This window comes from Monodelphis domestica, chromosome 1 (genome assembly GCF_027887165.1).
Source record: "Monodelphis domestica isolate mMonDom1 chromosome 1, mMonDom1.pri, whole genome shotgun sequence".
Lineage (NCBI taxonomy): Eukaryota > Metazoa > Chordata > Mammalia > Didelphimorphia > Didelphidae > Monodelphis > Monodelphis domestica.
The window spans coordinates 315,677,271-315,691,022 of NC_077227.1; the positions used below are offsets into that span (position 1 = coordinate 315,677,271).

At 39.3% G+C, this 13,752-nt stretch overlaps 1 protein-coding gene across 1 annotated transcript in view; it reads right to left on the minus strand.

Annotated features, from left to right (window-relative positions):
- The window catches only part of ADSS1 (adenylosuccinate synthase 1), an 83,211-nt gene that overhangs the window by 42,055 nt on the left and 27,404 nt on the right, over nucleotides 1-13,752 (minus strand). Inside the window, exon 2 of the mRNA XM_001366493.3 lies at nucleotides 7,393-7,495. Within this exon, the coding sequence (XP_001366530.1) occupies nucleotides 7,393-7,495 (103 nt within the window). The remainder of the gene's footprint in view (nucleotides 1-7,392; nucleotides 7,496-13,752) is intronic.

Below are 13,752 nucleotides of genomic sequence, written 5' to 3' on the forward strand. Positions count from 1 at the left end.
TTGAACAGGATGATCACAAAAAAACCTGGAAAGACATATGACGTGATGCAGTGTGAAGTGAGCAGAACAAGGAGAAAGTTGTACACAGTAATAGCAATAATGGGTAATGAACAACTGTGCATAACTTAGTTATTATCAGCAATGCAAGGATCCAAGGGACTCATGACCCAAAAGACTATCCAAGTCTAAATGGAAATCAAAGCATATCATTCTTCATTTTATTTCCTTCATAGATTTTTCTGGAGGGGATGAGATATGTATCTTCTTTCACAACATGATGAGCATAAAATACATATATATATATATATATATATAATGATAATACAGGTACAACCTATCATATTACCTACTATCTTAATTATTCAGATTGTATCAAGGGGGCAGCTAGGTGGCTCATTAGATACAGAGCCAAGCCTGGAGATAAGAGATCCCAGGTTCAAATCTGGCTTCAGAGACTTCCTACGTATGTGACCCTGGTAAAAAACATCATATCTATATGTAAAAATAAAATAAAATAAAGCATAAGCAAAACAAAACAAAATTCTAGCAGTATGAAGATGAAATCTGTTATCCACCTCCTAATAGATTTAGAAAGAGACATGAAATAATGTTTTGAAAATATTTTATTTATGGCACAAAGCTTTTTTGCTCTAACTAAAATATTAACAATAATAATTTAAATGAGAAAAATGAGATAGAATATGCTTTTTAAAAATACTTTGCCATAACAGCAATTAAAAGGTCTAATTCTAAGTTCATTTTATTTCAATAATTGGTTCTAATGAATTCTCTAGCTGAAAAAGATACCTAACAAAGATACATTGATCCAAATGAAAGAAATGCATCATTGAATAGGTTACTAAATCATGATATTAATTTATCCCATCTACCAATTATTCAGTTTTAAACATTAAATTCAACTAGTAAGTTTACATCTTCCTTAAAATCAGAATCAAAGATATCAAAGAAATCAAAGAAATGAAAATCAGTCAACTGTTAGTGCAAATTAAATGGAAGGTGTTATACAATGTATATATCTTTGCACATATGTGTGTGTATGCATGAGTTCAAAACCCAAATTCTTTATTTGGAAGATTTTTAAACATTAAAAAATTCTGTCTGGAGTTGTTGTGTGTGGTTTTTTTAATTCTTACCTTTGGTCTTAGAATCAATACTATGTATTGGTTACAAGGTTGAAGAGAGAGAAGGGCTAGGCAATGGGGGTTATGACCTGCCTGGGCCATATAGCTATGAAGTATCCAAGGCTAGATTTGAACCCAGGCCCTCCCATCTCTAGGCTTGGATCTCAATTTACTTAGCGACGTAGATGCCCCATCTAAAGTTTTAAAATGTGAATATATTAGAGTTTTTATAGGTGACAGATACAATTTTCTGAATTTAGCAGGAAAACGTAGTAAGTAATATCAAATGTTCCAGAGGTAAAGAAGAATGAGGACTGGAGAGAAGACAATCCTATTTGGTAATTGTCATTGATAACTTCCAAGAAAGCACTTTTAGTTGAATATGGAAATATGGATGTTCCAAAAATTTCAATGAACAGTTTAAAGCTATAAAAACTTAAAACTTTATTAATACTTTTGGGACACCCTGTATATACAGCCAGCATTTATAAAAGGGCTTTAATGTTGGTAAGGTGTTTTACAAATATTATTTTACTTGATTCTCACAACAATCCAGTGAGATAGGTACTAGTAGTATCCCCACTTTTATAGATGTGGAAATTGAGATAATGGTTAAGTGACTTGCCCAGAGTCACAAAGCTACCAAATACCTGAATATCAATTTAAACTTGGATTTTTCTAACTTCATATCTGGTGCTTTATGCACTGTGCCAACTAACTGCCTTTGGTAGATAATGAGGAGAGAATACAATATTCCAATCCAGAGAGGAAGGCTGGAAAAATTAAACAAGCAGGAAGACTCAATAGAAAAACCTCAAAGAGTTACACTTAAACACTTAAAAGCAAAAACTCAAAACAAACAGAGATATAATGAGGAGGTGACCAACTATCAAGACCTAAGCAACACTGGTACCCTGGATAGAAATAGGGACTTTAAGAAGAGGGGCGTATTTTGAGGGAAAGATAACGTAATGCAATCTACAATGCACATCCAAACTCATCCATGTCTGTTTGTTCTGTCCTATTTATCTTTCCATCCATATCCTGTTTATCTTTCCCCTCAAAAGCAGGGCTGTGGCACTAGGCCATTGAGGCAAAGTCTGTCCACTGAGGGGCAGCTATGACAGCCATGGTCTGATTTGAGCAGGGTGCAGGGGCAGGCTATGGGGATGTTGGTGATGGTGAAGAGGGATGGATTTTTTTTTTTTTGTGATTTGAAAAATTGTATTTAATTAATTTAGAATATTTTTTCCATGGTTACATGATTCATGTTCTTTCCTTCCCCTCTCCCCTCCACCCTTCTGGAGCCAAATAAGCAATTCCACTGGGTTTTACATGTGTCATTGATCAAGATCTATTTCCATATTATTATTTGCATTAGGGTGCTTGTTTAGAGTCAACATCCCCAATTATATCTGAAGGGGGATGGACTTGTCTACACAGCTGCTACAAGTCCCCAGTTCACAATTAGGTTATAAAAAGCTCAGTGTCCATTGGAGGAGATAGACATTAGTAGCCAAGGATGGAAGAAGGCAGAATAGAGAAGTATTTAACTGTAATGAATGAAGGCAGTTAGGCAGTTGTGTTAAAGACAAGTCTATGATTGGCTATTATAGGGATAAAGCCCTTTGATTGGTTGATCACATAATCATGGCAGCAGCCTCCCAGGAATTCTAAGCTCTAATTGGTAGACCACCTAATTAAAGGACAACAAAAAGATGTTTTTGCTTTGTTATAGGTTTATATTTATTCTATTATAACATTATGCTCATATAACATAATATTATATTAATATATTTATATCTATATTTTTATTGGTGGGGGGAAGAATCAAAGAAGGCCTTTATGCTGGGAAAAAAAAAAACAACAGAATAAAAATGGCTAATGTGAGATTGAAAACCAATATAAGTAAAGAATAAGAGGGGACAGCTGGGTGGCTCAGTGGATTGAGAGCCAGGCCTAGAGGAGGTCCTTGGTTCAAATTTGACCTCAGACACTTCTTAGCTGTGTGACCCTGGGCAAGTCACTTAACCCCCATTGCCTAGCCCTTACTGCTCTTCTGCCTTGGAACCAATAAATTGTATTGATTCAAAGCCAGAAGGCAAGGGTTTGGGAAAAAAAAAGGAATAAGAGAAAACTTAGTTGCCCTTGATAAATTCAAAATGGTCTCTATGACTAATAAGTTATGATCAGTAATCTTTGAAAGATTATGGGTAACAAAGGCTGAATAAAGAAATTAGCAAAGGAAGAAGGGAGGGAGGAAGGAAAGAAGGAAGAAGGGACAAAGGGAGGAGGGAAGTGAGGAAGGAAGGATAAAGGAAAGGAGGGAATAAGGAAGGAAGGAAAGAGAGGGAAGTAAAGAAGATCAGACATAAGAAGTGCATCTTCATTGTCAAAACAGGAAAGAAAATGGAGACTGTAATCTATAGGTTTGTGAGCTTGAATTATATTCTTGGCAAAATTATGGAATATATTATTCAAGGAATTGTTTGTGAAGACTTAGAAAAGAAAGAGGCAGCATGGTTCATCAAAAACATATCATGCCTGGGGCAGCTGGGTAGCTCAGTGGATTGAAAGCCAGGCCTAGAGGAGGTCCTAGGTTCAAATCTGGCCTCAGACACTTCCCAGCTGTGTGACCCTGGGCAAGTCACTTGACTCCCATTGCCTAGCCCTTACCACTCTTCTGCCTTGGAGCCAATACACAGTATTGACTCCAAGAAGGAAGGTAAGAGTTAAAAAAACAACAACAACATCATGCCAAAATAATATCATTTCTTTTCTCATCAGTTATTAGACTGTACCTGTAGTTTACTAGATTTTAGCAAAACCTTTAAGAAAGTCTCTTATGAAGTCATTGTGAAAGAGCTGGAGAGATGTAGGGAAGAAGATAGTGGTGTAGATTTGGAACTAGAGGCCCAGATGCAATTTTAGTTATTATCTTAATGGGGAGTGTCTCAGGGATCTGTGCTGGAGTCATTTCTGTTTAACCTTATTATTTGTGACTTGGAAGCTAATTAAATTTGCAGATAATAGAAAGCTAGAAATTGATAACTAAATTGTTTTGGATATAAGAATCTGGATTAGATTTCAACAAACTAGAATATCAAGTCTTATCTAATTCCATGAAATCTAATAGAGAGAAAAAAAATTTACTTCCCCATGAACAGTGATTGGGAGGCTTGTCAAGATCTGCATTTTTAATAGGCTGCTAACTTTAAAGGATTGTCAGCTAAAAAAAGCTAACAGAGTCTCCTCTATAGTCATTTCAGTTGCATCCAACTCTTTTTGACCCCATTTGAAGTTTTCTTGGCAAAGATATTGTAATGGTTTTACATTTTCATCTCCAGTTCATTTTAGAGATGAGAAAACTGAAGTAAACAGGGTGGAGTGACTTGCCCAGGGTCACATAGCAAGTAAGTATCTGAAGCCAGATTTGAAATCAGGAAAGTGAATTTCTTGACTCCAGTTCTCTATCCATTGTGTCACCTAGCTCCCCTAATGTAGTTTTAGGCTTCATTAAAGGAGAGATGAAGGGGATAGTCCCAATATACTCTGTGCTAGTCAGATCACACTTGGAACATCCTGGTCAGGTTTGGGCACCATATTTAAGGAAGGGCAATGATAAGTTAGAAAGCACTCAGAGGAGAGTGATTTGGTGGTAAAAGGCCCTGGGGATCACACTATATGAGGATCAGTCAAAGGAACTGGGAGTGGTGGGTTTGGAAAATGGAGAAGATATGTGATATTTGTCCGTAAGTTTAGCAGAGTTTTCCAGAAACAGTCCTAGCCTTCCTTCCTTCCTTCCTTCCTTCCTTCCTTCCTTCCTTCCTTCCTTCCTTCCTTCCTTCCTTCCTTCCTTCCTTCCTTCCTTCCTTCCTTCCTTCCTTCCTTCCTTCCTTCCTTCCTTTCCTTCTTTCCTTCTTTCCTTCCTTCCTTCCTTCCTTCCTTCCTTCCTTCCTTTCTTCTTTCTTTCTTTCTTTCTTTCTTTCTTTCTTTCTTTCTTTCTTTCTTTCTTTCTTTCTTTCTTTCTTTCTTTCTTTCTTTCTTTCTTTCTTTCTTTCTTTCTTTCTTTCTTTCTTTCTTTCTTTCTTTCTTTCTTTCTTTCTTTCTTTCTTTCTTTCTTTCTTTCTTTCTTTCTTTCTTTCTTTCTTTTCCATAGGCAGTTTTCCAAGAAATGAGGCTATTTTGTTGTTGGATTTTGGGGGAAGGGGTAAAAAGTGATTGAAGGAGGGCATGAATAGTCAAGTTCCTTTTTTCCTTAAAAAAAAAAATCCTTGTCTTCTGTCTTAGAAGTGATATTAATTATTGGTTCCAAGGCAGAAAAGAAGTAAGGGCTAAGCAATTGGGGTTAAGTGACCTGCCCAGAGTCACACAGCTAGGAGTTGTCTAAGACCAGATTTTAAGCCAGTTTCTCCTGACTTTAGCTTAATTCTCTATCCACTGCACCACCCAGGTCTCCCTTTTGCTTGCCTTTCTATTTGTACAAAAGTGGGACAGACTATGACCATGGTCAGAGAAGACTACATTTCTCACAAGTCCCCAGCTTCAAGAGCACAGTACTAATTGGAGGTGGACATCGATTCATTTTCTCAGGAGCCCAGGCAAACTGGAGGCTGGCATAACTGGTGGGGAGAAAGAAGGAGATTTCTGGTCCAGAGGAGGATCCAAGATAGAGAGGAGAAAACAATGGTGGCTTCCAAAGAAACCGGAGGGATGTGATAGCCACTGCTTTAGCTATCGGCCCATCAGAGAGCTAAGGAAATTAGCAGAGCAGGGAGGAAGACATTCTGTCTGTAACAAGCCACAGAGCTTGGCAGGACCCCACCAGGAGCAGAGACAGATGAAGAAGCTCTTTTCAATGAAGTCCTCAGCTCCTTACTTCAGTGGGAGAGATTATAGACTTTGCCTAAACTATGAATTTCTGGAGAGCATTAAGACCCTGGGATAGAGAAAGAATCAGAGGGAGGGAAAAAAGATTTGAGTCATTGGGAGAATATGGGGAGTAGCTACTTTGTGGTTTTACTTTTCATTTCTGTCCTAAATAAATGTTGCATATTTCTAAACTTAGTGGTGGCCTTGATTTCTAGCAGGCATGGACCTAGTAACTTAAACCCAAGTTACTGTGCCAGAAATTCTCAGAGGCATTTGGGTGGGAGCAAAATAGTTATTCTTTAATGTCAAATCTCCAATCTAGAACCTTGAGTTTGTGGGAGTCCAGGGCTGCTTTAGGTCCCAGGGTACACAAATATTTGATGTAGAAGGATTACAATTGTTCTGTTTGGTTCCAGAGAGTCAAGCTTGGAATAATCAAGGATGCAGGTTTAGTTTTGTTAGAAGGAAAAGATTCCTAACAATTGGAACTATCCTAAAGTGGAATGGGTTGCCTTAAGGGGAGGGAGTGCGTTTTCCCCCTCACAGAAAGTCCTTAAGTGAATAATGATGATGATGATGATAGCTAGCATTCATATTTATGAAGTATTTTGAGGATTTCAAAGCATTTTGCATTAATTAACTTATTTGAGTGAAGGTTACTACTAGTGGATGATTCTGTAAGGGAATTCTTGGTTAGGTACAAGTTGGAATAGATGGCTTCAGAGGTCCCTTCCAACTGTGAGATTCTGTAAGGGTGAGAGAAAGAGTAACTTGTCCAAGGTTATTCAGCCAGTAAGTATAAAAGGTGGAGAATAATAACATTGTAAAGACAAAGACCTTTGAAACACTTCAGAACTCTGATAATTTCAAAGACCCAGCAATGAATCCAAAGGACCTATGATCTCTCTCTCTCTCTCTCTCTCTCTCTCTCTCTCTCTCTCTCTCTCTCTCTCTCTCTCTCTCTCTCTCCCTCCCTCTTCCTCCTCCCCATCTCTCTACTTCTATCTGACTTATTTATCCTATCTCTCTCTCTTTCTATCGTGTGAATCTAATCTATTTTATCTACCTTACCTATCCAATCTACTAATATATATCAATCCATCCATCTAACCTATTTATCCATCTATATACCTAATATATCTAATCTATCCACCCATTTATCTAGTATCGATCTATTTAGAAGACATGGCTAATAAAGAAATTTATTTTGCTTGATTGTATACATTCGTTGCAAGGTTTCCCACCTATCCCACTCCCCCAGTGGTAAGAAGGACAAAATGTGGAAGAGAGAAAACAGATGTTGGTTAAGTGATAAAAAATTAAATTAAATCTTTTGGAAAGCATAAGAAGTGGAGGTAGAGTAGGGTGATCTGCTTACCAATGAAGGACACAGCCTTGGTGTTGATGATGCCACTGGGCAGCAGGTGGAAATCGAACTCTTTGCCATCAACCACCACAGTGTGGCCAGCATTGTTTCCTCCCTAGGAAGGAAAAATTCATCAGAAGTGAAATTTCTGGAGTGGGCTTGGCTGAACCCCTAACCCTAGAGTTAAGCTCAGGTTCTCTTATTCTTCATTCATAGTACCCTATCTAGGACTTGACCTGGCTGAAGGGGATATATTTAAAATGGCATCTTTGGGACCACTGATCTCAATACTTAGGGAAATCGAGTCAGTTCCTTCAGAGCTAGTTAGCTGTGTGTAGAGAGTTACCATTTCCATAGACTAAACCTTGACCCTGGGCTACAATCCTAGTCCTGACCCTGTCTTCAAAATGAACTTTCGTCCTAGTTTTAGTCAGCAGAGTTGTGGAAACAATAAATGTACTCCATTTTCTTTTCTTCCATTAAGGAAGGCAGTTTCCCAAGAAAATGTGATAATTTGTTTTTGACTTTTTTGGGAAGAGGTTATATTCTTAATAAAAACCCAACTCTTACCTCTGACTTAGAATCAATATTAAGTATTGGCTCCAGGGCAGAAGAGTGGTAAGGACTAGGCAATGAGGGTTAAGTGACTTGCCCAGCAGTGTTTGAGGTAAGATTTGAACCCAGACTCTCCTGACCCCAGACCTGGTATTCTATCCACTGTGCTATCTAGCTGCCTCCACTCTTTTTATTTCATGAGCGTTCCTGAGCCCATCTCACAATCTATGCCCAAGCTTCCTTCAAAGAATAAAGACAAAAATTCACAGTCCAACTTCTTAGGGGGCAGGATATGATTAATTTTGGTCACAGTTTAATTGGTTTAGCTTTCTTCTTATTTCTCTGGCTAGTGCCATTTATAGGAGAACGATTCTTGAATCAGGGGCCAGAACATCAGGACTATATACCTAGTCATTAATTGTGATTTTAGGCTCATTACTTACCTTGTCTGGGATCCTTAGTTTTGTAATCTGCATAAACCCTGGCCCTGCCTTTCTCTCCCGAGGCTACTGGGAGGCTCAAATGAGATAACAGATGGGTCCTTTTTGTGCTCTAAATTGGGCTATGTATGTGAGGGAGTATTATTCAGAAGAGAATGTCATAACTGGGAAGAACCTTAGAACAAAAACCAGAAGATCTGAGCAGGGAGGAAGATTCGTTAGTCCAATCCTTTCATATTCCATATGAAGAAACCAAGACCCAGAAAAAGGAAAGAAAGGAAGAAAAGTCACAGGAAAGCCAGAATTAGAACTAGAATCCAATTTCCCTGGCTCCTAGCTCTTTCTACTACACAAATGTATTTGCTTCCTATGGACTCACTCAGTGGGCAGCAGGAAAAGTGACTAAGAGAGCAGTTAGGTGACACAGTGGATAGAGCATCAGGCCTGGAGACAAGAGGTCCTGGGTTCAAATTTGACCTCTGACACATCTTAGCTGTGTGACCCTGGGCAAGTCATTTAATCCCAATTGCTTAGTCCTTATTGCTCTTCTGCCTTGGAACTGATTCTAAGACAGAAGAAAAAGATTTAAAAAAGTGACTAAAAGAAAGAAGTAGATGGGGGAAGCTGGAAGAGTATTTTATAATATGTCCCAGATAATGACATAATAAGTAACTGAGTTATTGACTATGGCTGGAGTAGCAAGATCTATGGAAGACCATGGGGCTAGGATGCAATATGTCTGAATTTGAATTCCTATTGTTTTTGTTGTCATTCAGTTGTTTCAGTCATGTCTGACTCTCTGTGACCCTATTTGGGATTTTTTTTTTTTTGGCAAAGATAATGAAATGGTTTGCCATTTTCTTCCTCAGCTCATTTTATAGATGAGGAAACTGAGGCAATCTGCTTGCCCAGAGTTATGTAGCTAGAAAACATCTAAGGCTGGATTTGAACTCATATCTGTACTTTATCTGTCGTATCACCTTGCTGCCTCCTACTCCGCTCCTCATTTGGGCAAATTTCTTCAATTCTTTGAGTCTCAATTTCTCTATGTTAATTAAGGACTTAATAATAATGTGATGATGATGATGATAATAATAACAATAATAATAATTGGTCACATTTGTGTAGAGCTTATTCTGTGTAAGCTTTCTCATTTGATTGACCAGGGAAGAAGATACTACCATTACCTATGCCAATAATTGAGGAAAATAAGGCAAAAAGAGTAAATGACTTGCCCAGGGTTAGATGGCTACGAAGTCTGAAACTGGATTTGAATTCCAGTCTTCCCGACTCTGGGCCCAGCATTCTTTTCCCTCTGCTATAACTAGCTACCTCCAATTAGTTATAATAATTTCTGCTAGGAATTGTTCTATAGATCCAGAGTCTGGGGCTTCTATTGCTGTGCTGGCTCAGACCCTAAGCCCACCAGATATAAGCACAAGAACCCAGGCAGGGACACACAGAGAGAAACACAAGTAAGTGTTAAATACTCCTGTGATCCTCCTAGCGATTAATGATGAAGTCCTCACAGATGTGTGGCATATGGCCAGCCATACTACCCACAATCTGCTTGCCCATCAGGAGCCAGATGCAAAAAGGCCCTTTTTGGAAGGGAGAAGGATCCAAGGCTCCCTTATCCATCTGTTGGTCCTTGAAGCTGGACAGCATTACATATAAAGCAAGTGCCTGGAAACTCCAGGAATGTTGGATCCGTCTACAAAATAGCCTGCCTGGTTCTTATCCAAAGTGGAGACAACAGAATGTGGCCGAAAGGTCCTTGAGCTTGGAATCAAACAATCTTGTTCAGATCCTGGCTCTGCCTCTAATGGGGAGACCTTATGCAAAGTCTTTTTTTCTCCAGGATCCAGTTTTCTCCTCTGTAAGTAGAGAGAGATAATTCCTGTCCTTGTTTCCATCAAGTGGGGATTAAATAAAATAATGAAGGGAAGGAAATAAGCATTTATATCATGCTTTCCATGGATCAGGCACTGTGCTAAGAAGCATTTTACAGAAATCATCTCATTTAATCCACACAACAACTGCAAGCAGATACTGTTATTATCCCCATTTTACAGTTGAGGAAACTGAGACAAACAGAAGTTTCAGTCATGTCCAACTTTTCATGACCCCATTTGGGGTTTTCTAGGGAGAGATACTGGAGTAGTTTGCCATTTCTTTCTCCAGAGCATTTGACAGACAAGAAACTGAGGCAAACAGGATGAAGTGACTTGCCCAGGGTTACATAGCTAGTAAGTATCAAAGGCTGGATTTGACCTCAGGTTTTCTTGACTCTAGGTCCACTGCTCTATCCACTAGACCACCTAACTGCCTCAATTTAAGTATTTTGAAAAGTGTAAAAAATGATCATCAAATATCAGATGCTATTCATATTCCTTAATGTGTCAGTATTGTGTCTCCAGGTTCTTCTTAATGTGAGGGAATGTAGTATGGTGGTAAACACTGGACTTGGAGTCACTTAACATTGGGCTAGTCACTTAACCTCTGTCATCCGTAGAATGAGGCTAATGTGAGTTGTTATTATTATAATCAGTCTCTCTATTTTCAGAGAAGGGTAGCTAGGTAGTACAGTGTATAGAGCCGGGGACTTGGAATCAGGAAGATTCATCTTCCTGTGTGACCCTGAGTAAGTCACTTAACCTTGTTTGACTCATTTTCCTTGTATGTCAAATGAGCTATAGAAGGAAATGGCAAACCACTCCAGCATCTTTGCCAAGAAAACCCCAAACGGGGTCATGAAAAGTCAGATGTGATTTAAACAACTGAACAACAACAATAACAAATTTAGGGAATCCTAGCTCCCTCCCACACGTTGTCCTCCACAACCCTTTTATTTTTGGGTGAAGGAATCAGATTTCCTGGAAGTCTTAGAGCTCAGTGAGCTGAGGATGGGGCTTCATGTAAAGAAACACTTCCCAGCGAGCACAGTTGTCTCCAGCTGGAATTGTCTCGACAGGTAGTGAGTTTCCTTTTCTGGCAGAAGCACCTATTGGAGATATTGTAGAGAGGATTCCTGTTCAGCAACAGTCTTTTTTCACTTATATCCCTCTATGTACTTTTTGATCCAATGAAACTGGCCTCCTTGCTTTTCCTCATACAGGACAAACCTCCAGACTCAATGTTCTTACCAGCTGGAATTCATGCCTGGAATGCTCTTTCTTCCTCATCTTCTCCTCCTGCCTTCCCTGGTTTCCTTAAAGCCTCAGCTAAAGACTTTCCCTCTTTAAGAAGCTTTTCCTGATCTCCCTTAATGCTAGGGACTGTTTTCCAGTGCTTAGCTTATCTTTTCTGTAAATAGTGTTTGCACACTGTCTCCTCTATTAGACTGTGGACTCTGTGAGAGAAGAGGTTATCGTTTGCCTTTCTTTTTGTCCCCAGTGCTTAAGTGTCCGGTGCATTAAATAGGAGTTTAATAAATGCTTGTTGACTAATGTTTTCAAACATTATTTTGGACTTCATCAGACTACATTGGGCTCCAAGACACAACCCTCCACCTTAAGAACTAAAGCTCTTTCCCAACTCTTGGAGGGACCTTCAAAGGAGATGGAGGATGACTTAGAAAAGAAATTTCTACTCAAAGTCTATGACTAAGAGCAGGGTTAGCCAGCTATGGTAATGACCCACTGGGAGATATAAGTATGCTGAAACACTTGACCACTGATATTGTCTGTATAAGTCATGGCACAAAAAGTATTTATTATCAAAATGGCTGTGGGAGTAGAGAGAAGGGGACCATCGTTAAAGGAAAGGTGGGAAAGCCCAGAGATGTTGATACAATGGTTAGTCAGAATGGGTTGGTGAGCTGACCCTCTAGGATATCCCCCCTATCTAGATAGAGAGCCATGGCTGCTCTCTGTCCCTGACTGGGTAAGGTGGAGGCACAGGGAAATGCAGAGGTCTGTTCCAGGTTAGGGAACACCACAGGAGTGGAGAAGTGTTGGTTGGTGAGGTATTTTTGCAAAACCTACCCCTCCTGGATGTCTCTTCTGGTCAAACCCCTGGCTGGAGGAAGAGCAATGGCTTTCCACCCAGGATTTGGCTTAACCTGGGATCTAATAGAGATCTCCCTCCAAATAACCCTTCTTCCACTAGTCCTCCTTCACCCTCTTTATAACTGATCTGACTGTGTTTGTTCTTTAGTTAAAATGTGGTTTAATAGTGAATAACAAGGAAAAATTGGGATAGAGGGATGAGGGGTCCCTAACTAGAATGAAGATTAATCAGTTCAACCCTTTGGCCAAAGCTGAGGTTTGTCTTTGCCCTCTCTCCCTAAAGATGGAACTGCTTCTGTTTTTCTAAGCTATCTCAGGGAAATGGTGATAGTCTCTAGGTAAGCAGGCACAAGGAGAGAGAGACCAGTCTTCAGTGGTCCCAGCTCCTCTCTGGGTAAAACCCCTTGAGAAGCTGGCTGCTGATCACGTCACACAAATCCCCCTTCAGTTCAAAGCAAGATGGTCAGGCTTCTGAGTTCACTGAGGTATTGGGAAACATGGCTAGGGAATGTCTGCTCTTCCAGGAAATCCTCTCTGGTGGCTCCTGTTCCTCCAGAAGTCAAGAACCAACTCCCAGATTGTCTTTTGGGGCCCCCCAACTGCCCCTCCCTCAGGATTCTAATGACCTTTGGCCTTTTTCACAGTCCTCTTGCTCTCATGGCTTCCTCCATGTGAATTCCATTCCTTCATTTGTCCCCTTTCATGAATTCCCCACCTTCCCAAGGTTGGTGTTCGTGAATCTTAATACTTACTTCTAACATCTATGCTATTGCTAATTCCCCAAAATAAAAAAACCTCTCTACTCTATGCTATATATCTGTTCCTACTTCTAGAGTTTTCCCAGGAAAGCATACGGTAAGGGATTGGTGTTTACAAAAATGAATACAGAAAACAAAATGCCAGTGTTGAATATAAGAATACCAAAATCAATAACATTGCTACTAATATTATTGTTTCTACAATTCTATACTAGTACAACAATTTCCTATTTATGCTTGTCATCATGCAAAACTATCTGAACTATAAATCTTCCATTAACACAATTTCAGCCAAAGCTTTCACAAAGAACTTCATCTAGGAAACTATTCTGCCAATGCAGTTTAAATTCTATTTCTTAACAAATGTAATAATCTATGCTATGCTATACTACCTCTTAAGCTTACTGCTAAACTGTTGCACTGTTATGCTAATTTCCCAATCCTATTCTATATATGCTCTATTTACCATCTATCTACAAAGTATGATACAATATTCACAAACCCTATAGCTACATTTGCAAACCTATGTTACAAGTATGTACGATATTTACACCATGGAGAGAGCTATTGTGGAGGCAGCCTCATTGGGGAATAGGGATGAAGAAGAAG